The sequence below is a fragment of the Notamacropus eugenii genome, chromosome 5, assembly GCF_028372415.1.
Source record: "Notamacropus eugenii isolate mMacEug1 chromosome 5, mMacEug1.pri_v2, whole genome shotgun sequence".
NCBI classification, from domain to species: domain Eukaryota; kingdom Metazoa; phylum Chordata; class Mammalia; order Diprotodontia; family Macropodidae; genus Notamacropus; species Notamacropus eugenii.
The window spans coordinates 266,918,660-266,940,540 of NC_092876.1; the positions used below are offsets into that span (position 1 = coordinate 266,918,660).

General features: G+C 38.5%; 1 protein-coding gene across 19 annotated transcripts in view; it reads left to right on the plus strand.

The window, feature by feature from the left end:
• The window catches only part of CCDC150 (coiled-coil domain containing 150), a 150,476-nt gene that overhangs the window by 1,396 nt on the left and 127,199 nt on the right, over nt 1–21,881 (plus strand). For 10 of the 19 annotated variants that reach the window (XM_072612744.1, XM_072612747.1, XM_072612737.1 and 7 more), the window contains 2 exons: nt 21,370–21,523; nt 21,649–21,827. The exons of 5 other annotated variants lie outside the window; for them this stretch is intronic. In XM_072612744.1, the coding sequence (XP_072468845.1) occupies nt 21,370–21,523; nt 21,649–21,827 (333 nt within the window). Of the gene's footprint in view, nt 1–21,302; nt 21,524–21,648; nt 21,828–21,881 lie in introns of all 19 variants that reach the window. 4 more of the 19 variants (XM_072612740.1, XM_072612739.1, XM_072612748.1 and 1 more) reach the window with 1 other exon arrangement.

Below are 21,881 nucleotides of genomic sequence, written 5' to 3' on the forward strand. Positions count from 1 at the left end.
ATCTATAGTAGTTTCTTATTATCCATCTCACTCCTCAACCTAGTATTCTATTGACTCCCCTGTATCTTTTTATCCTCTCTCATTCCAACTCATTTTTTCCACACAAAACACATTTGTCTGTCATCTTCTAAATACAAACTGTTTATTTTCAACTCCACAAATTTACTCAATTTACTGCCCCTGCTAGTATAGAATGTTTTCTTTTTACCTCTCCATCAATCTCAATTTTTTTTTCTGAAACCTGGCTCAAAATTCCCTTTCCCAGGAAACCTACCTCAAATAGTCTGACCTCATATTCACTTAGCAGTTTGGTATTTAATTTATTTCACAGTTGTTGCCTTGACTGATAACTATTCTTTAGGAGGGGCAGGGATTGTTTGTAAATTTTAAGCTGCTTGTAAGAAACTTTATCTTATTTCTTTGGCAGTTCCTAGTATTGGGGTGGGGGTTGGGGGTGGTCAGGAAGAAAAAGCAATTAAAGCCATTTGATTTATATTTCTAGATTAGAACATTAAATCTAATTAATTTCCTATGAAAAAATGCATTCTTCTTATAAAGATTGCATCAAACAACTGAGGAAGAGAATTCATTGTGTGGGGGGTATTTTTGATCCCCTTGTAACAATCAGTCAGAGACTTGCCTTCGGAAAGGTGAAAAAGTTTATTGCTTTCTCATGAGAAACGGTACCCCCCCCCCTCCCACTTCGTCGTCCCAATACTGCCAGCCAGGGAGTACAAATATGCACAGCTCAAAGCAAGTTTATATAGTCCCTAACAGGGAACCCCCACCATCCATTGGCTCCTTCTCCCATTGACTGGGCCTCAGAGCTCACAGTCTAAACAAGGGAACTTCTCTCCAGGAACGAAGGACAAAAAGGTGCTAAACAGGGAACTGTTTGTTCAGCAAAAAAAGAAGGTGGGGGGATGTAGGACATAGACAAGGTCGGGATGAATGGGGAGTCCGGCACAGTACAAGATATGTGACAAAGCATGCTTCTCTACAAGGTCAGCTAGCTGCAGATGTTCAAGGGAGCGTGTCTTAATAAAACAAGAAACAACTCTTTGAGGAGGCTTCATTTCTGAGAGATCATCTCTCACAATCCTCCCTCTTATTTCTTATAATTTGAAGACTCCTCACAACATGCATAGCAACAGAAATGGCTAAGACCTCGAGGCCAGAGACAAAGGAAAATACCTGCAGCAAAGCAAAGAAAAAGTATAGCAGCTAACAAGAACAAAACCCACAACAGTCTTTTCAGTCATGAATGGATCAGTCCCTTCTTCAAGGTTAATTTTAAGGTTCTAGGATCTTGTGACACTACAGTCCACTGGGTTGGAGTTGGCACTAGTCCCGTCACTTGGGTATGAAGCTGATTGATGCATTGACAAATTACAAGACGGGGCAGTCCCCTTCATGAAATTTCACTAAGGAATCAATAACAGGCTCCAGTACTTACATAAATATACTAAATAGTCATTGTTAACACATCATAAAATACTTCCAACTTCTGGTAATGCGATGCTTCTTCAAGCCGTCTTCTGCACAGCATCTCAGCATCTTCTTTCCTATGTCTTCTTGTAGAAATCCACTTGTAGATGTCCACTCTCCTACAAAACTGACCTTAATACCATTTTAGATGACTATTCCTAAGCTTTATACACTTATCACTCTTACAAAATCACAATTGGAACTTTGACCAATTGTCACGTTTAAAGAGTTCACATTAACCAACTGAGACAAAATAATAACTACGTATTCTGACCTCACAAGCCCTTGACCTCATTGTCTCCATACTGTTATTAAGAATTAAAGGACCCTAACTTGTTGTTGTTGGTCTAAAATCCTAAGCCTAATACCTTAATTTTTTTTTCGGACTTAACCTCAAATGTTCCTACCAACAATCTATTATTTAATAGATCTGGTATTTTGCTTATGAAATTTTTGATTATAGGAAATTGCCACTGAGAGTAGGGACATTTCAGGGAAACAACTTTTCCCTGACTTCATGTCAATTCCAGGCAGGAGTACATTGTCAACTGGCATCTACCTAGGCTTAAAGTCTGCCAGGTGTCAGTGGGGAAATTGAGTCAGGAGAATCCTATCTCAGCTCAGGCTGAACAGTTGTTTCCCAAACTTCCCATGAAGTCACCTTTTTGTAGTTCATACCAGCATCTCATAGGCTCACTGGCATCATGGATCAGTGGTTCAGACAGTCTCTCTTGCTATCCACACCTGGAGTTAGACTCAGAAGAGCAGTCAGTTAATAGTCCCATAAAATCTTAAAACATCAAGTGCCAATAATCAGTTTCAGATATGACTATAATTTCACGTTGGCTGAGGAACATCTTTTGAAGCAAGTCTTAAGTACCTTACATGCCTTTGTATACATGTTTTAGTTTCTGATTAAATAACAATCAAAATCAAATTTACCATTAAAACCGTAAGTTATTGCTCCAAATTTACATCTGTTTCCCAAGCCTCTCTATACCTTCCTAACCATGCTTAATCTGAAAGGATGACCTACACGTGCAAGTTCAAATACTAACTCATGAACTTACGTTCATGAAATGAATTCAGATCAAAACAGAAACATTTAATTTTCCATTAATGCCAGATGTTACCCAAGGTTACCTGCCTCTAAGAAAGTACACAAATTCTTTTCCCCAAATTGAAGATGTCTCTGATCTAGTCTAAGTAATTAATTCAGTCAGTTGTTTTAATACCAATTGCTTTTACATCATTTTGTAATAGGTAATAACTTTATTCTAAATTGGGACCTTTGTCCTTTACTCCAAAGGAGTTTTAGTCCAATTTGTCTAAAAGGGCCCAGGAAAAACCTTGCCTTGATAGCTCCTTGAATTTCTCTACTTGATCTGGCTCTCTAGAGACCCATAAACTTTTATCCAATTAATTGCAAACAGCAAGATTCCACTACTTGCATTGTTCTTACATCTTAAACTGTCTGCTTTGATTATAGAAACATGCCATGAAGATGAAAAGTAAGAACCTAATTAGATATCATCTCCATTTTATAACCAGACTCAGAAGTAGTCAAGTGGGAAAACATTCCTTTTCAGAGGACTACAATGGGGAAACTGAGCTAGAAGGATCCTATCCCAGGCTGAGGACAAGATTATCTGCTGAGGCAAACTTCTGCCTGTAACTGTCACATTCCTCTCTGCATAGTAGGACACAAGTCATGGTCCCAGAGGCTTTTCGTTAGATGGCAAGTTTCACACATCAAAAATTTTACCAGGACTCAAGTCTTAAATCTTAAATTTATCCTAAAAACCAATCACTACAGATTTTTTTTTTAATCACCAAAACAAATTCCTTGTTTAGGAACTCCATATACAAATAGTTTACACTTTACATAGAGATTACAACTTTAACAAAGTGAGGGGCCACATCTCTTGGGTCATCATTTTAGACTCTTCAAATCTTAGGGGCCCTGGGTGGTGCTGGTTCCACTCCTGTCCTTCAACAATAGAAAAAGTTAACATCTCTTCTCTGAGCATCTCCACTTCAGATTAGATCTTAAGAAGTCCTTCTGTAATGACAACTTTAAAAGGAAAGGGGGATGGGACCAAGAGACCTTTTTGTCTTAAAATTACCACCGAGTTTCTTGGAGTCATAAAATTCCTGGTCTCCCTTATCTTGTCCCTTATCTTCCAACCCCCATAAAACCTGAAGTTATTATAAGAAATTATCTTACAAATATAAATTTGGTAGGTAGGCCTTTCAAAAATGATACAAAAGATTTTACAAAACATTTCTTCATACAACAAATATCTTTCTCTTTTAAGAACAGTTTGTAATTTATCACAAAGTCCTCATGAACCTAATTGACAAAAATTAAAAGATCTGAAACCAAGGTCTTTCCACATTTGCCCATAAACTTCCTTTTACAAACATACTTTTGTAAATGCTTGATTCATAGCAAAAACAATTTTAGTTAAAACTTCCTTCTTAACAGCAGAAATAATATTTTTTAAACATACTTAATATATCCTTAGATGGAACTAACTTGAAAATCACACCCATATATAAAAATATATATGTATTTTTTTAAGGATTCTCGTTTTCTCAATAGGAATTCTACAATACAGAAACTCTTACACAGAATTAATAACAGCTTTTTAAAAAACCAATTCATCATTAATTTAACAATACAATTTCTAGTATAACAACATTTAGACTTACTTTAAAAATTTTAAGCTATTTAAGTTTACTTAAAACTTAAAATAAACCATTACCCATTTCCACATCACCTTGAACAGTAATTCATCTCCTTACATGGGCACACTCTATCACCTGATCAGATAGAGTCATCTCAAATTTGATTGAGCTATTAACTATCAAATCAAGTTACATGATTTTTCTGTCTTCTTATTTATAGCCAAATATGTTTCAAATTATCAAATTTCTATCACATCCCTTTTAAAAACCCAATCCATATATAACAAACTCCAAATTTAAAAATTGTGTAACAATTACATTAGATTAATGTTGCATCTAACATTACCCATCCTTGTGTTAAGCACTTTACAACCATAATTGCTGAATAGTAATATCTTTTTCTGCTGAATCCTGATAGGAAGAGCATTCTCAGATACTGCTCTGTATTCCTTCAGGACAGATTTTAACTTGAATCGTATCAAATCTGGATTTATAATCATTAATGATAAACATTTTAGCCCCCTTTTTTTAAATCAAATACTTTTACTACTTTAAAGAAAACTTTATAACTTCCCATAATCTATTTTTACCCTACTTCCTTAAAGAGCTGAAACACCAATTCCCCTCCCCCCTCTTTGAGGCCCACCAAACACACTTTCAGATGGGGAGGGGCGGGAATCTTCCCCTTGTGAACATGGTCTGAGCACATGGACAGAGTTAATGTTTCTAAAAGAAATCACTGAAATTCTAAAGTGAATTTGCAATTTTAAACACATTGTCTGGTATCAGATATGTTTACTTATTTAAACATAAAGTACAGATTTTAACTTTGAGATCTCATTAAACCAAAACTCAACTTTTCACAGACTGCCAGTATTTTACTCTGCCAATTTCCATTACAAAAGATCCTCTTGTAGTTGAGGTAGGGAATGGTCTGCCATTCCCCACCTTCCCAGTTTCTGCAAAAAAAAAAGGTTTTTGAATCAGATTAAAAAGCCTGTCTTTCAAGGACAGTCCAGCTCAGTCTTTCTGCTCTTGCTGGCTGGCTAGCTGAATTTGAAACCGTACAAAGTGTCAGATAAAACAGAGACGCAGACTTTCATTCACACAGAAATATCAACACAACATATACAGACAAAACATTTAACAAAACATTACAGAGTGAACATATAGGTTTAAATAAATATAGGCAAACCCAGTCCTCAGAGCATCTGTACTTTGGCCAGAAGACATTTCCTTTCAGCTGAGTGCCTGTCCAAACTAAACAATAATACTTAATCATATTCTGAATTTTTAGAAGACTATTATCTGGAGTTTTGGAGGGAGACATTTTTTAGCTTTCCCTATAGTTCATTTGCCTAGGGGAGTAGGCAGAGATTCACAGTTCTTGCCCCGCCCCCTCCTTTAGAGGGATACTCACTGTTCTTGTCTTCAACCCTAAGTGTATGGTCACCCCAGAAACTCACTGGTCTTGCCCTCTTAAAAGGACTGGCGCGGGTCTTGCTTACCTGGGTGTGTGCACATGACCTTCTTGATTCAGTCTCTCCTCCTCTGAGGTGTCTTCACTAATATGGTCAAAAGCTCCATTTTACTTTCATTTTTGCCTTTCAAGATCGTCTCACTGAGGGTCCATTCCTTAAAAATGAAAGGGAACCCCCAAACCGTTCCAGGACCGCTGGCAAATGGCCTGCGGGAACCTGTCCCAGGACTGGCTGGGAGATCCTTCAGCAAATAAGGGGGAATCCTGGACGAGCCCTCAAAACTATGTGGGGTATTTTTGATCCCCTTGTAATAATCAGTCAGAAACTTGCTTTGGGAAAGGCAAAAAGGAGTATATTGCTTTCTTACAAGAAAGAGTAGCCCCCGCCCCCCCCAGCATTGCCCTGATAATACCAGCCAGAGAGTACAAATATGCACAGCTCAAAGCAAGTTTATATAGTCCCTAACAGGGAACCCCCATCCATCCACTGACTCCTCTCATTGGCTAGTCCTTAGAGCTCACAGTCTAAATGAGGGAACTTCTCCCCAGGAAGAAAGGACAAAAAGGGAGGGGGCGGAGCCAAGATGGCGGAGTAGAAAGATGCACATACACATAGCTCCGAACCCACAACCCATCGAACAAATACAAAGGAGTAACTCACAGCGAATTCTGCACCCAGAGGCCACAGAATATTGGAGCGAGGGAGATTTCTGTTCCGGAGAGACCTGCAAACCTCTCGCGGGGGGTCCTTCGCGCTACAGACTGGGCGCCGGGACTGGGAGCTGAGTGCAGCCCTGCCATGGCCGCGGCACCAAGAGGAAAAGATCCGAGCGGGCTTCAGGGACGGGATCTCCAGCGGCCACGCGGGTCCCTCCACCCACAGAGGGACCTGCAAACCTCTCGCAAAAGGTCGGTCGTGCTGCAGACGTGGAGCCCAGCCCAGACCTGCCGCGGCTGCGGCACCAAGAAAAGCAGATCCGAGCAGGCTTCAGGGATGGGATCTCCAGCGGCCGCACAAGTCCCTCCACCCACAGGTGACGGCGGTCGGTGAGAGAGTCTCTTCGGCGGGTCGAGGGGGGAGTGGGGTGCCCCCATGGCTCGGGCCCCCTTGGGAGGCAGAAGCTGAGGGGCGGCGGCAAACCGGGGCTCTCCAAGCAGGCAGGAGCCTGGATCCATTGTTGAAGGTCTGTGCATAAACTTCCTGAAGGAACTGAGCCTGGGAGGTGGCCCTGCCCTGACCTGAGCACCTGAACTTAATCTCACACTGAATAGCAGCCCTGCCCCCACCAAAAGCCCTGAGGCTGGAAGCAGCATTTGAATCTCAGACCCCAAACTTTGGCTGGGAGGATCAGGAGGCGAGGTGGGTGTGAGGAGAATATTCAGAGGTCAAGTCACTGGCTGGGAAAATGCCCAGAAAAGGGAAAAGAAATAAGACTATAGAAGGTTACTTTCTTGGTGAACAGGCATTTCCTCCCTTCCTTTCTGATGAGGAAGAACAATGCTTACCTTCAGGCAAAGACACAGAAATCAAGGATTCTGTGTCCCAGCCCACCCAATGGGCTCAGGCCATGGAAGAGCTCAAAAAGAATTTTGAAAATCAAGTTAGAGAGGTGGAGGAAAAGCTGGGAAGAGAAATGAGAGACATGAAGTCAAAGCATGAACAGCAGATCAGCTCCCTGCTAAAGGAGACCCAAAAAAATGTTGAAGAAATTAACACCTTGAAAACTAGCCTAACTCAATTGGCAAAAGAGGTTCAAAAAGCCAATGAGGAGAAGAATGCTTTCAAAAGCAGAATTAGCCAAATGGAAAAGGAGATTCAAAAGCTCACTGAAGAAAATAGTTCTTTCATAATTAGAATGGCACAGATGGAGGCTAAGGACTTTATGAGAAAGCAAGAAATCACAGAACAAAGCCAGAAGAATGGAAAAATGGAAGATAATGTGAAATATCTCATTGGAAAAACAACTGACCTGGAAAATAGATCCAGGGGAGACAATTTAAAAATTATGGGAGTACCTGAAAGCCATGATCAAAAGAAGAGCCTAGACATCATCTTGCATGAAATTATCAAGGAAAACTGCCCTGAGATTCTAGAACCAGAGGGCAAAATAAATATTCAAGGAATCCACAGAACACCACCTGAAAGAGATCCAAAAAGAGAAACTCCTGGGAACATTGTGGCCAAATTCCAGAGTTCCCAGGTCAAGGAGAAAATATTGCAAGCAGCTAGAAAGAAACAATTCAAGTATTGTAGAAATACAATCAGGATAACACAAGATCTAGCAGCCTCTACATTAAGGGATCGAAGGGCATGGAATAGGATATTCCAGAAGTCAAAGGAACCAGGACTAAAACCAAGAATCACCTGCCCAGCAAAACTGAGTATAATACTTCAGGGGAAAAATTGGTCTTTCAATGAAATAGAGGATTTTCAAGCATTCTTGATGCGAAGACCAGAGCTGAAAAGAAAATTTAACTTTCAAACACAAGAATGAAGAGAACCATGAAAAGGGAACAGCAAAGAGAAGTCATAAGGGACTTACTAAAGTTGAACTGTTTACATTCCTACATGGAAAGACAATATTTGTAACTTTTGAAACATTTCAGTATCTGGGTACTGGGTGGGATTACACACACACACATGCACACACGCACACATACATAGAGACAGAGTGCACAGAGTGAATTGAAGAGGAGGGGATCATATTTTTAAAAAAAATGAAATCAAGCAGTGAGAGAGAAATATATTGGGAAGCGAAAGGGAGAAATTGAATGGGGTAAATTATCTCTCATAAAAGAGGCAAGCAAAAGACTCATTAGTGGAGGGATAAAGAGGGGAGGTGAGAGAAAAACATGAAGTCTACTCTCATCACATTCCACTAAAGGAAAGAATAAAATGCACACTCATTTTGGCAGGAAAACCTATCTCACAATACAGGAAAGTGGGGGATAAGGGGACAAGCAGGGTGGGGGGATGATAGAAGGGAGGGCAGGGGGAAGAGAGTGCAATTTGAGGTCGACACTCATGGGGAGGGATAGGATCATAAGAGAATAGAAGTAATGGGGGACAGGATAGGATGGAGGGAAATATAGTTAGTCCTATACAACACAACTAGTATGGAAATCATTTGCAAAACTACACAGATTTGGCCTATATTGAATTGCTTGCCTTCCAAAGGGAAGGGGTGGAGAGGGAGGGAGGTAAAGAAGTTGGAACTTAAAGTGTTAGGATCAACTGTCGAGTAATGTTCTTGCCACTAGGAAATAAGAAATACAGGTAAAGGGGTATAGAAAGCTATCTGGCCCTACAGGACAAAAGAGAAGATGGAGACAAGGGCAGAGAGGGATGACAGAAGAGAGAGCAGATTGGTCATAGGGGCAATTAGAATGCTTGGTGTTTGGGGGGGGAGGGGATAAAAGGGGAGAAAATTTGTAACCCAAAATTTTGTGAAAATGAATGTTAAAAGTTAAATAAATTAAAAAAAAAAAGAAAGGACAGAAAGGTGCTAAACAGGGAACAGTTTGCTGAGCAAAAAAAGAAAGGAAGCAGAGTGGCAGGGAAAGAGGGGGAAGATGTGGGACATAGACAAGGTTGGGACGAAAGGGGAGTCAGGCACAGTACAAGATTATGTTACACAGCATGCTTCTTCTCTACAAGGTCAGCTAGCTGCAGATGTTCAAGGGAGTGTGTCTCAATAATACAATAAACAACTTTTGAGGAGGCTTCACTTCCGAGAGATCATTTCTCACAATTGTTAGAAAACATTCCGTACATTTTATAGCAATTATATATTTTATATTTTCACATTAATGTCGCAGCTACCTGGACAAACTGATTTCTTGATTATTTTCCATGTTGAATATAAAGCTGAGAATACCAAAATTGGTTTTGAAGTCATTGGGAAGTAAATCAGTCATCTCTAGTTCAACAATACATCTAGCGCAAAATGCTTCACTACATGTAATAGGCCTTAAATAAATCTTGATAATATTGAACAGTAATCATAGATTTAGCATTCTTATAGTAAAATAGCCATCATAAATGAGGGCAGATTTTTTTTATTTTTAAAATTTATTCATCTTAAATACAAAATGAGAAAAGAAAAAAGAACACAAGACAGGATTCAGTATAAAACAAAAAAATTCTATTTCATGACAACCTACGTAATAAATCCTACACATTGTTTTTAAAACAACCAAGATTTTCTCTACTTCCTTCTAGGTTTTCTTTTGTTCTCTGGTGTGCACTTTTTATTTTATTTTTTCTTCTTCCCTCTACCCACCCATCCTATAGAAGGCTGTGAATACACATACATGCATATCTATAAACACACATACATATACATATATGTAAGTCCATCCTATGCATATTACTATTTGTCATTTCTTTCTCTGGAGGTGGATAGCATCTTTCTTCATAGATCCAAGTCTTTCCATGTTTTTCTAAATCAAGCAACTTATCATTTCTTATATCACAGCAGTATTCTATCACAGTCATATACTACACCTTTGCATAGCATTCCTCAATTGAGGAGCATCTATCATTTTAGCCCCTCTGATAAGTGTAAGATGGTATCTCAAATATATCTTAATTTACATTACTACTAGTTCATATCCTTTGACCATTCATTCATTGGGGTATGACTTATTTTATACTGTCCAGTTGTTTTAAATGGCCTAACAAAATATTGAATATTCGTGACACAATGTAGTTCCCCTATTTTTCTCTTTTAATTAAATCAATTTCAGCTTTAACTTTGTCTGAGATCATGACTACTATCCCTGCTTTTTTTTACTTAATAAATTCTACTCCAGCCCTTTATTTTATCTTTGTATGTATCTCTTATTTTTATTGTGTTTACTGAAAATAACATATTGTTAAATTCATATTTTTAATCCATTCTGCTCTCTGGCTCCATTTTATTGGTAAATTCATCCCCTTCACATTCTAAGTTATAATTACCTTATGTATTTCTCTCCATCCTGTTTTTCCTTACTTTCTCATCTTACCCTATCCTTCCTCATTAATCTAATTTTCTTTTACTGGCCACCTTGCCCTCCTATTTAATCTACCCATCCCTCTAAGAGACCCTCCCTTATCCTTTCCCCCCACCCTCTACCACAATCTGCCTAAGTTTCTTCCTTATCCCCTCTCCATTCCTAATTATTAATCTATACACCCTTAAGTCCCTCACTTATTTTATCCTCTAACACATTTCCAATGAGAGTAAGGTTCAAGCACTACCTGCTCTCCATCCCACTTGCATCTTTATCAGTTTTTCCTTTCATGCCCCTTTGTATGAGACAATTGCTCTTTTTCATCTCTCCCTCCAATTTTTTAGAATCACTCCATCCTACATAGCTCAGCGCAAGCCTTTTTCTCCAACTACCCAAATGATGACATTCATAAGACTACTGATAACATTTTCACATACAAGTAAACAGTTTGGACTTAAATTCATCCTTATCATTGTTTTTAATGTTTACCTTATATTTTTACTGGTTCTTAAATGTCAACTTTTCCATGTTGTTTTTGTCACAACTGCCTAAAATTCTTTCAATTTGTTAAATGTCCATTGTTTTCATTCAGGATTTTACTTAACTTTCTAGGCAAGTTACCTTTGGTCATAACCTAAGTTCTTTTCCTCTATGAAAAATAGTGTTCTGAGATGTACAGTTCTTCAAGGTAGAAGCTGCTAGGTTTTGTGTAATCCTGATTGTAGTTCCATGATATTTAAATTGTTCTTATCTTGTTGCTTGCAGCATTTTCTCCTTAACTTGGGAGCTTTGAAACTTGGCTATAATATTCCTATAAGTTTTCCTCCTGGGATTTCTTTTAAGTGGTGATCAATGAATTTTTCCTATTTCTTCTTTGCCTTCTTGTTCTAGAATGTTAGTGCAATTTTCCTTAATATTTTTTTGTAATATTGTATCAAGGTTCTTTTTATCACCTTATCTTTCAGGAGTCCAACAATTCTTATATTCTCTCCCAAATCTGTTCTCCAGATGAGTTGTTTTTCTGATGAGATGTTTCCCATTCTCTTCTATTTTTTCATTATTTTTATTTTCTTTTTTAAGTTTTTGATTCTCTTTTTCCAGATGGTTGATTTCCTTTTCATAATTTCCTTGATTTTCTTGGATTCCTCTAATTTTTTTTCCCAATTTTTTCCTTGGTCTCTCTTACTTAACTTTAAAAGTCCCTTTCAGGTTCTTCCAAGAACTCTTTTTAGGCTTGGAACCATTTGACCTTTCTCAGTGAAAAAGGAGTGGCTTTTTTTTAGCTCTACTACCTTCCAATGAATATGAACCCAGACCTTCTCTGTTCCCATAGTAGCTATCTGTGGTTGAATTTTTCCACTTTGCTTATTATTGTTGTTGTTTTCTTTTACTTTTAGCAGCTGATTATTTTAAGGATTCTAGTCTCTAGGTGTAGGGAGTGATGCCCCAGGCCTCAGGTCCTTCTTGCTGTTATTTTTTGAGTTCAGTCCTGTGGGCCCAACCTTAGTCACTACACTCCACACCTAAGCCAAGGCCAGGGCCTCTAGCCACACTGTCCCACTAATGTTCTTGCTCATCGTAATCGCCTCTACAGGAGGATGCAAACTTCAGCTGTCCTCTCTGCTCTGGAATTTAAAGCAGGGACCTTGCCCTCCTACAAGTGTCCATAGCCAGCAGGGTCCCTGCTCCTCTGCTACCAGATTTACCAGGCATGTACCGTCTCTTTCCCCTCCCACTCCCACCCTGCCTACCAGCCACAGCCCAGGATTAAGTCTGGGCAGCACAACTATGCTTGGTGTCCCTCTACCAGGGAAAGTCCTTTGATCTATTCAGCCATCCCACCCCCAGGGTGTGTGTTAGGTGAAAGTTCTTGAGGCTGAAATTGCCTCCCAAACCAGCTGCTTCCTGGGCTTGTTATTTGCTAACTCCCCAACCTCCACCCCTGGAGGTCAGGTCTTTCCTGAGGTCTTAGGAGGACAACTGCTTTACCTGACAATATTGTCTTTTTTTTTTTGTGGAGGAATTTTAGAGACCCTAAAGTTTTCTGACCTACTTGCTCCACCATCTTCCCAGAGTCCTCCCCTATACATATCATTTTAACTAGATCTGCAAGCTTATGCATTAAACTATTTTACTTATATGAAATATGGAATTTTTAAAACTAATAATAGACTTATCAAGGTCAACATGCGAATTCTAAATATTAGATTGTGCTGCTACACTAGGCCCACTTACATCTTAACCTTTTTCTTGTTGCTTTTGTATAGCCTGGGGGAATAAATGAACCTTCATAGTTTTGTGTTTTATGTGTGAATTTGTTTTTTAATCTCAAGCACTTTCTTGAATTAGATAGTGTAGGAAGAAAAAAAGAATTGTCCTAGATCTGGGAAAGAAGTAACTATTATTTTTTTAAATTAATTTTATTTATTTTCGGTGTTCTACAATCACTACTATATAACTTACATTATTATTTTTCCCTCCCTCCCCGCTAACTCTTCCCTCCCTCCCCAAGATGTCATACAATTTTATATAGGTTTTACACTTACATTCCTATTAAATACCTTTTCACTATAGTCATGCTCTGTAGAAGAATTAAAATGAAAGAATAAATCATATAACAAACCAAAACATAATACACACACAAAAAAATGATCTACATTTTGCAACTGAATTCCATAGTTCTTTCTCTGGATGTGGAGGGCATTTTGCCTTAGAAGACCATTGGGAATTTTTTTTAAGCCTTTGCATTGCTACGAAGTTCCAAGTCTACCAGAAAAAACTCTTGCACACTGTGGTCGTTGCTGTGCACAAAGTTCTCCTGGTTCTGCTCCTTTCACTCAGCATCAGATCATATAAGTCCTTCCAGGCTTCTCTGAAGTCTTCCAGTTCATCATTTCTTATTCCACAATAGTATTCCATTACATTCATATACTATAATTTATTCAGCCATTCCCTAATTGATGGGCATCCCCTTGATTTCCAGTTTTGGGCCACCACAAAGAGAGCTGCTATAAATATTTTTGCGCATGTGGGACCCTTTCCCATTTTTATGATCTCTTGGGGATACTTGGTGTGATTTTCTTGAAAAAATCTCCTCAGTAATAAATAGGTCTTGATTTATTTTCCATGAGGGACAGAAATTTGTTCTGGTTATTATTGTGGGGGGACACTTGCTATTGCCTTTCTCATAGCTGACTGTTCTTCAGCAGTTAACAGTTGAAGTTGAATGATATTGTTGTTTACTATTTCAGTCATGTCTGACTCTTTAAGACCATATTTGGGATTTCCTTGGCAAAGATGCTGGTTTTCCACTTGCAAATGAGGAAACAGCAAACAGTGATGTGACTTGCCCAGGCTCACATAGATAGTAAATGTTTGCAGCCAGATTTGAACTAAGGAAGGTGAGTCTTTCTGACTCCAGGCCTGTCATGCTATCTACTACACCACTTAGCTGCCCTTCCTTATCACTCCAGTGACAAAATTCTTTCTATGGTCAGGTTCATTTTGTTTGTTCATTTTCTACCCTGTTTCTTGATTATGAACTGTATGCTAAGGTTGGACTCTGTTGCTAGTGTTGGAGGTAGAGCTGGGGGCAAGGGCATTGTTTCAACCTTCAGGCTTTTACTAGCTTTTCGAAGCTAGTTCTGGGAGATTGGAAGTTTTGGTGCTTCCAAGCTGACATGATATGAGAGGTGTGGTTACTGCTCGCCTGGTTTTCACTCTCATCCTTAGCCAGGAAGGACTCCTGATCCCTTGGGATTATAATCAGTATTACTCCTCAGGGTCTCTGTTCCCACAGAACTAGAAGCAGTCCTATTCCTCAGAGTCCCTGATACATTGTGACAGAAAGTGATACTATTCCTCAGCACTTCTGCTTCCTCTTGACCAAAAGTGCTCCTTTCTGCCCTTGATCTGTAACCTAGAAGTTGGTATAGGAAATGGAACTGCCAAATCATATTTGTTACTTCTTCTCATGCTAACACAGAGGTGCCCTGTAATCTTTTTCTAACTGCCAGGTCCCTTTACCATCTCTGACTTGAGTGTTCCTGAAACTAATGTTGCTTCTGTTGCCACCACCTAGTCCCATAATGGGTGTTTCATCCACATGAGCTCTGAGTCAGTCTTCATCCCCATATCATAGAATCTCTCCTTCCAATCTCCTAAATTGTCTTAGGCCACAAGAATGTCTCACTCTGACATTTGTTGGCTCTTCCTCAGAATTTGATTTGAGGTATTATTTTAAAATTGTTTAGAGGGAATACTGGGAGAACTCTGCTTAGTACTTCCTCTACTCTGCTATCTTGGCTCTGCCCTATCATGTATTTTTATCTTCTTATCCTCAGTGCTTGCAGAGTTTTTAACTTGGGTTCCATTATCTTGTTTTTCTAATATTTTAATAAATATATCTCTATTTTTTATTTCCTTTGTGATTTTACTTTTACATATTTAAAGCTACAATTCTGAGAAAGAGTTCATAGGCTTTATCAGGTTTCAAAAAGGGTTCATGACACATCAAAATGTTAAGAACTCTTTTTTTTAAAGAAAGAGATAAGCCAAAATCTTTGGTCCTGGGCCACAAGCCAGAGATTTGTGAGATTTCATTTAGGTCTCTAGTGTCAGGCCCATTTGACAAATAGGTTATGTTTTTTAATTTATGATAATATAAAAAATAATAGCTAGCCTCTATATAGCAGTTTCAAGTCTGCAAAGCAGTTTACATATATTATCTCATTTGATCCTTACCATAACCCTTTGAAGTAGGTGCTATTATTATCCCCACTTTATAGATGTGGAAACTGAGGCTAAAAGAGCCCAAGTGGTTTGTCCAGGGTTACATAGCTAATAAGAATCTGAAGCAGGGTTCAAAATCATTTCTTCCTGTCTCCCAGGCTAATATACTATTCACCTTACCACCAAGCTCCCTCACAGAAGATGATGCTTATGATCAGTCCATCACTAACACCTTTGAAATTTTCAGAGCAGTCCTAGGAAGATATTTTCTCAGAGATGGAGGGCCTCAAAAATACCTAAGGCATTAGTCAATAGCATCATCACAAAATCCTGTAATCCATATCATACCTTACCCATAGTAATGCTACAGAAGAAAACTGGGAAAATTAAGATATGTTGGATACTATTGTACTTGGAATGAGTATACTGAGTTGAACTATTATGCCCTCTTATAAATTTAAGACTATTCAGGGACTGTCATTTTGGCAGCCCATGAATCTCATATGTGAATACATATACTAGATACTATCAGTTTCCCCTGGTGGAGATAATTCTTTTTTCTGCCCAGTGGCATTAACCAATTTGAGTGCATGCTCCAAGGGATTTATAGGGCCTCTATCACTTTCTAGCAGCTCATGGAGAAGGTAGTTGGACATCAACTGCTTAGAGTTGTTGGTTTGTGTGGATGATTTTACGTTTGGGAAGATGTTGGAAGAATAAAAAGATTACTGAAGATGTTTCTGAAGTGTAGTGACTGTTTAGAGTAAATGACCATTGTGTTACTTTAAAGTCTCTCAATGATCTTACTAGTGGATAACTCTTTTGGCCTTCAAGCAGGACATCACCGAAAGTTTTGAACCATATAGAGTTCTATTTCAGGTATGGACAGATAATAATCCATTGACTATAATCTGATAAGTACTAAATAAAATGACAACAGCCAGAAGTATTAATGGCCCCAGAGCACTTCTGCCAAGCCCAGCCAAATACCTGCAAAAATTCTGGAGCTGCAGAACCCACAGAATGACGGAGTGAAGCAAATCTCCATCCCAAGGCAGCCTGAAAGGTAGCCAAGAAGTGTCTGTCGGACCACGCTGGGAGCAGAGTACAGTCCAACGTGGGCCATGAGTGTACACAGGGGACCTCAGCAGGCCTTGGGGAGACTGAATCTCTCACACCTGTGGTGGTTTCCAGATTTCTTGACGGTAAATCACTGAGGATAAATTGGAAGGTCAGTGTCAAAAGCCTGTGGGACCAGTGCAGGAGAGTGAGGTGGTCCAGCCCCAATCCCAGGGTGGCTAAGGGGGAAGGGGGCAGAGGAAGCCTCTGAAACCACAGCAGCAGCAAGGGCAGCTGCAGCCACTGTTTCTGGAGCTCTAGGCCCACAGATGGTGGGGGGAATCGAGGGACTGACAGTACACCCCCCATGGAAGCAAAAAACTACCTTATCAAAGAGCTCAAAAGTCAAGTAAATGACTGGGGAAATGAGCAAAAACCAGAAAAAGGATAAGACTATAGAATCTTACTTTGGTGATAGGGAAGACCAAAGCATGCAAACAGAAGAAAATAAAGTCAAAGCTCCTCTATCCACAGCCTCCAAGAAAAATATGAATTGGTCTCAGGCCATGGAAGAGCTCAAAAAGGATTTTGAAAACCAAGTAAGCAGAGCAGAGCAAAAATTGGGAAGAGAAATGAGAGTGATGTAAGAAAATCATGAAAAACAAGTCAACTGCTTGCTTAAGGAGACCCAAAAAAATGCTGAAGAAAATAACTGTAAAAAATAGACTAACCCAAATGGCAAAAGAGATTCAAAAAAACCAATGAGAAGAAGAATACCCTAAAAAGCAGAATTGGCTAGATGGAAAAGGAGATCCAAAAGCTCACTGAAGAAAATAAATCCTTACAGATTAGAATGGAGCAGATGGAAGCTAAAGACTTTAGGAAAAATCAAGAAATTATAAAACAAAACCAAAGGATGAAAAAATAGCAGACAATGTGAAATATCTCATTGGAAAAACAACTGACCTGGAAAATAGATCCAAAAGAAACAATTTGAGCATTTTGGGACAACCTGAAAGCCATGATCAAAAAAAAAGCCTAGACATCATCTTTCATGAAATTATCAAGGAAAACTGCTCTGATATTCTAGAACTAGAAAGCAAAATAAATATTGAAAGAATCCACTGATCACCTCCTGAAAGAGATCCAAAAAGAAAAACTCCTAGGAATATTGTAGCCAAGTTCCAGAGTTCCCAGGTCAAGGAGAAAATATTGCAAGCAGCCAGAAAGAAACAATTTGAGTATTGTGGAAATGCAATCAGGATAACACAAGATCTAGCAGTTTCTACATTAAGGGACCAAAGGGCTTGGAATATGATATTCCAGAAGTCAAAGAAGTTAAGATTAAAACCAAGAATCATTTACCCAGCAAAACTGAGTATAAAACTTCAGGGGAAAAAATGGTCATTCAGTGAAATAGAGGACTTTAAAGCATTCTTGATGAAAAGATCAGAGCTGAGTAGAAAATTTGACTTTCAAACACAAGCAAAAAAAGAAGCATGAAAAGGTAAACAGGAAAGAGTAATCATAAGGGACTTACTAAAGTTGAACTGTTTATATTCCTAGGTAATATTTGTAACTCTTGAGACTCTTCTCAGTATTTGGGTAGTTAGAGGGATTATATACATCATATAGACAGAGGGCACAGGGTGAGTTGAATAGGAAGGGATGATATCTAAAAAAATAAAATTAAGGGGTGAGAGAGGATTATATTGGGAGGAGAAAGGGAGAAATGGAATGGGGCAAATTATCTCTCAGAAGAGGCAAGAAAAAGCTTTTTCACTGGAGGGGAAAAGGGGTAGGTGAGAGGGAAAAAGTAAAGCTTACTCTCTTCACATTTGACTTAAGGGAATAACATGCACACTCAATTTGGTATGAAAATCTATCTTACACTACAGGAAAGTAGGGGAGAAGGGATAAATGGGGTGTGGAGGGGATGATAGAAGGAGGGAAAATGAGAGAAGGGGGTAAATAGAAGTAAACACTTTTGGGGAGGGACAAAGTCAAAGGAGAGAATAGAATTAATAGGGGGCAAGATAGGATGGAGGGAAATATAGTTAGTCTTTCACAACATGACTTTTATGGAAGTCTTTTGCATAACTACACATGTATAACCTATTCTGAATTGCTTGCCTTCTCAGTGGGAATAGGTGGGGAGGGAGAAAAGGAGAGAAGTTGGAACTCAAAGTTTTGAAAACAAATGTTAAAAATTGTTTTCACATGTAACTGGGAAATAAGAAATACAGGTAATGGGGTATAGAAATCTATCTTACCCTACAAGAAAATAGAGGAAATGGGGATAAGGCAAGGGAGGGGTGTGATAGAAGGGAGGGCAGATTGGGGAAAGGGTAATCAGAGTGCACAGTTTCAGGGTGGCAAGAGGGGAGTGCTGGGGAGAAAATTTGCAACTCAAAATCTTGTGGAAATGAATGTTGAAAACTAAAAATAAATTAATTAATTTTAAAAAAAGAAGTATTAATGGCCTTATACAACTATGAGTTCGGTGTGTTCAGTGTCAAGGAAAACCAACACACATGCAGGTGCCCTATCTTGTACTCCCTATGCATTAGAAGCCATGGTAATCCCTATGGAGCAGGTAAAGATATCTGTAACATGAACAGAGCAGGACCTCTAATTGAGAAAAGTGACTGAAACAATCTAGGGGAGTACTACTTTTGAAAGTATGATGTAGCTTTTAACCAATCCCTCTCTGCCCAGATTGAACAACAGTGGCAACCAATGGCAAACCCGACTTCAGGATGGTGGGTAATAATTGTAGTAATATTGGCCAACAGGAAGGATATAACCTTTGAGAAGTCATAGTGAATTCAGCTTAAGGCATGCCCCTGTCCGTAGTAATCTAACAAGATTGAAATCCTTTGCTGGACAATAACCAGTTCTACGTGAGACAAGAGAAGGCAGTGAACGCTTCCCAAAAGCCTACCATTGTTTGATTACGAAGGCCCTCCAAGAAGATTTTAGGCCAAGAGAAAACTTCAGATCTAATTCAGTCAATTAAAAAACATTTACTAAGTACCTACTATGTGGAATTTCTACGGAGAGAAGAGCTAGAGAATTATGACCAGTATTCCAGTCAGCTGGGACACTAGTTGAAAGAGGCTAACTGCCAACTTCAGCCTTGCATTTAAAGAGCAGAAAAGAACAACAAACAATATAAGGCTTGAATTTGCTATCAGGAACTTAAACGGAGTTTAAGTATAAAGTCCTTCAATTAAATCATACTGTCTTAGGAAAATACAAGAGTGGACCCCTGAAGGGTCCCTTCATACCAAGTCATCAGGAAACTAGATAGTCTTAAAACATATCAAGAGAATAGTTGGAGCCCCATGAATATCATTATTGCGACCTCTTGTAGCGTTTATGAGAGTTAATAAGACTTACTGATGCAGAGGAGGACAGGAGATACACAAACCAAGGAAACAAGTCTCACAAAGGACTTATTTACCGGATACAGAGAGACATTTCACACTATTTGATGCTTAACGTGGGAAGATTTCTGTGAGAATCTAGATAAAGAAACAGCTGAATTTGATTATATATACCTTTATTTTAAAAAATAGTAGTTTATTTTCTCCCAATTATATGTAAAAATAATTTTTAAAATTCATTTTTTTTAAGTTTTGAGTTCAAAATTCTCTTCCTCTCTCTTTCCCCTCCTCCCTCCCTGAGACAGTAAGCAATCAGATATAGGTTATACATGTGCAATCATGTAAAACATTTTCATATTAGTCATTTTGTGGAAGAAAACTCAAACAGAAGGAAAGAAAGAGAAAGGAAGGAAGAGAAAAAAGAAGGAAAATAATATGCTTTGTTCCATATTCAGATGCCATCAGTTCTTTCTCTGAAGGCAGATAGCATTTTTTCAGCATGATTCCTTTGGTATTGCCTTGAATCATTGTATTGCTGAGAATAGTTGTCATTCATAGATATTTATTATACAATCTTGCTTTTACTGTATACAATATTCTCCTGGTTCTGTTTACTTCACTTTGTATCAGTTTGTATAAGTCTTTCTAGGTTTTTTCTGAAATCATCCTGCTCATTATTTATTGTAGCACAATGCTATTCCATTATTATCACATACAACAGCTTGCTAAGCCATTCCCCAGTTGTTGGGCTTTAACAGCAGTTGTTGGGGATATCATAGAGAGAACTCATGCTTCAAGTAGGAGTTGAACTTTAAAAGGAAATTTAATTCTCTCAAAGGAAAATTAATTAGTCCCTTCTGATTGACTTTGCATTATTTTATAAACTTTTCTCAAAATTCATATGAATATGTTGTCTTAGGTACACTGTGGGGATTGCCATCTGTTTCTTCATTTTCTGTTTTAGTTTTACATAGTTTATAACCTTTACATAGGACTTTTCCCCCATAAATCAATTTATAGTCTTTTTTTAATAACTGGTTTTTATTCATTTTGTGCTACCCTTGCCCTCATCACATGATAATAATATTACATTTAACACTTTAAGTTTGCAAAACACTTTATGAATATCTTATATGAGCTTCACAATAACCCCATGAATTAGGTGCTACAGATTTTATTATCCTCATTTTACAGACAAGAAAACTGAGTCTCTGAGAGGGTAAGTGATTTGCCTAGGGTCTTGAACTCAGATATTGCTGGGTTCAAAGTTCTAGCTACCATACTGTGTTGCTCCTCTGTTCTGCATTAGTTTGAAGTGTTAAGAATATCATTTTAACTAATTTATCTAGTATTGTTTAGTGCAAATGATAACCAGTTTCATAGTTATGTGTACTTCAAAACAACTGAGACTAGCATAATAAACTTCACATGAGTTAATTTTTCCACATCCATTTTTTTAAAATTAGTCTCCAGACTCTTTCTGCAGTACCTTTAGAGGATTCTGAGAACCAGAAGATCATTCATCCTCTCCAGGCCAGGGGTCCTTTTGTGGGAGAAAATAATGTTTTCTGGAAGAACTGTGAATCTCTGGTGAATCGTATGTGCCAACTAGAAAGCATCATGCAAAATCTGAAGGCGAAAATCTCACAACTTCGGATTAAAAAAGAGTTCAATCCAAAGAATTCAGGTATAGAGAGAACAATGAGAGCAGAAGTCTAGTACTTGACTTAGCACTTAATAAACTCATTTTTTCTCTTTTCTGCTGCTTGTTTTGGTTATGGTGATGCTCCATTGTCTTGTATTGTCTAATAGTTTATATGAAAGATCAACTAAGTTCACTACAGGAAGAGCATTCACAGGACCTGAGGGAGATGTGTCTGGAAGTCATTAATTTGCATAATCAGCTGAGAGCTGTGAAGGAAGAAGGAGAGAAGGCACAAGATGAAGTTCAAAGGTTGAGTGCTGCACTGGAGATTGCAGCAACAACAAAGGTTTGACCCTAGTGTTGTGTTCATTTAAGTTCATGCATAGAGAGTGAGAGAACC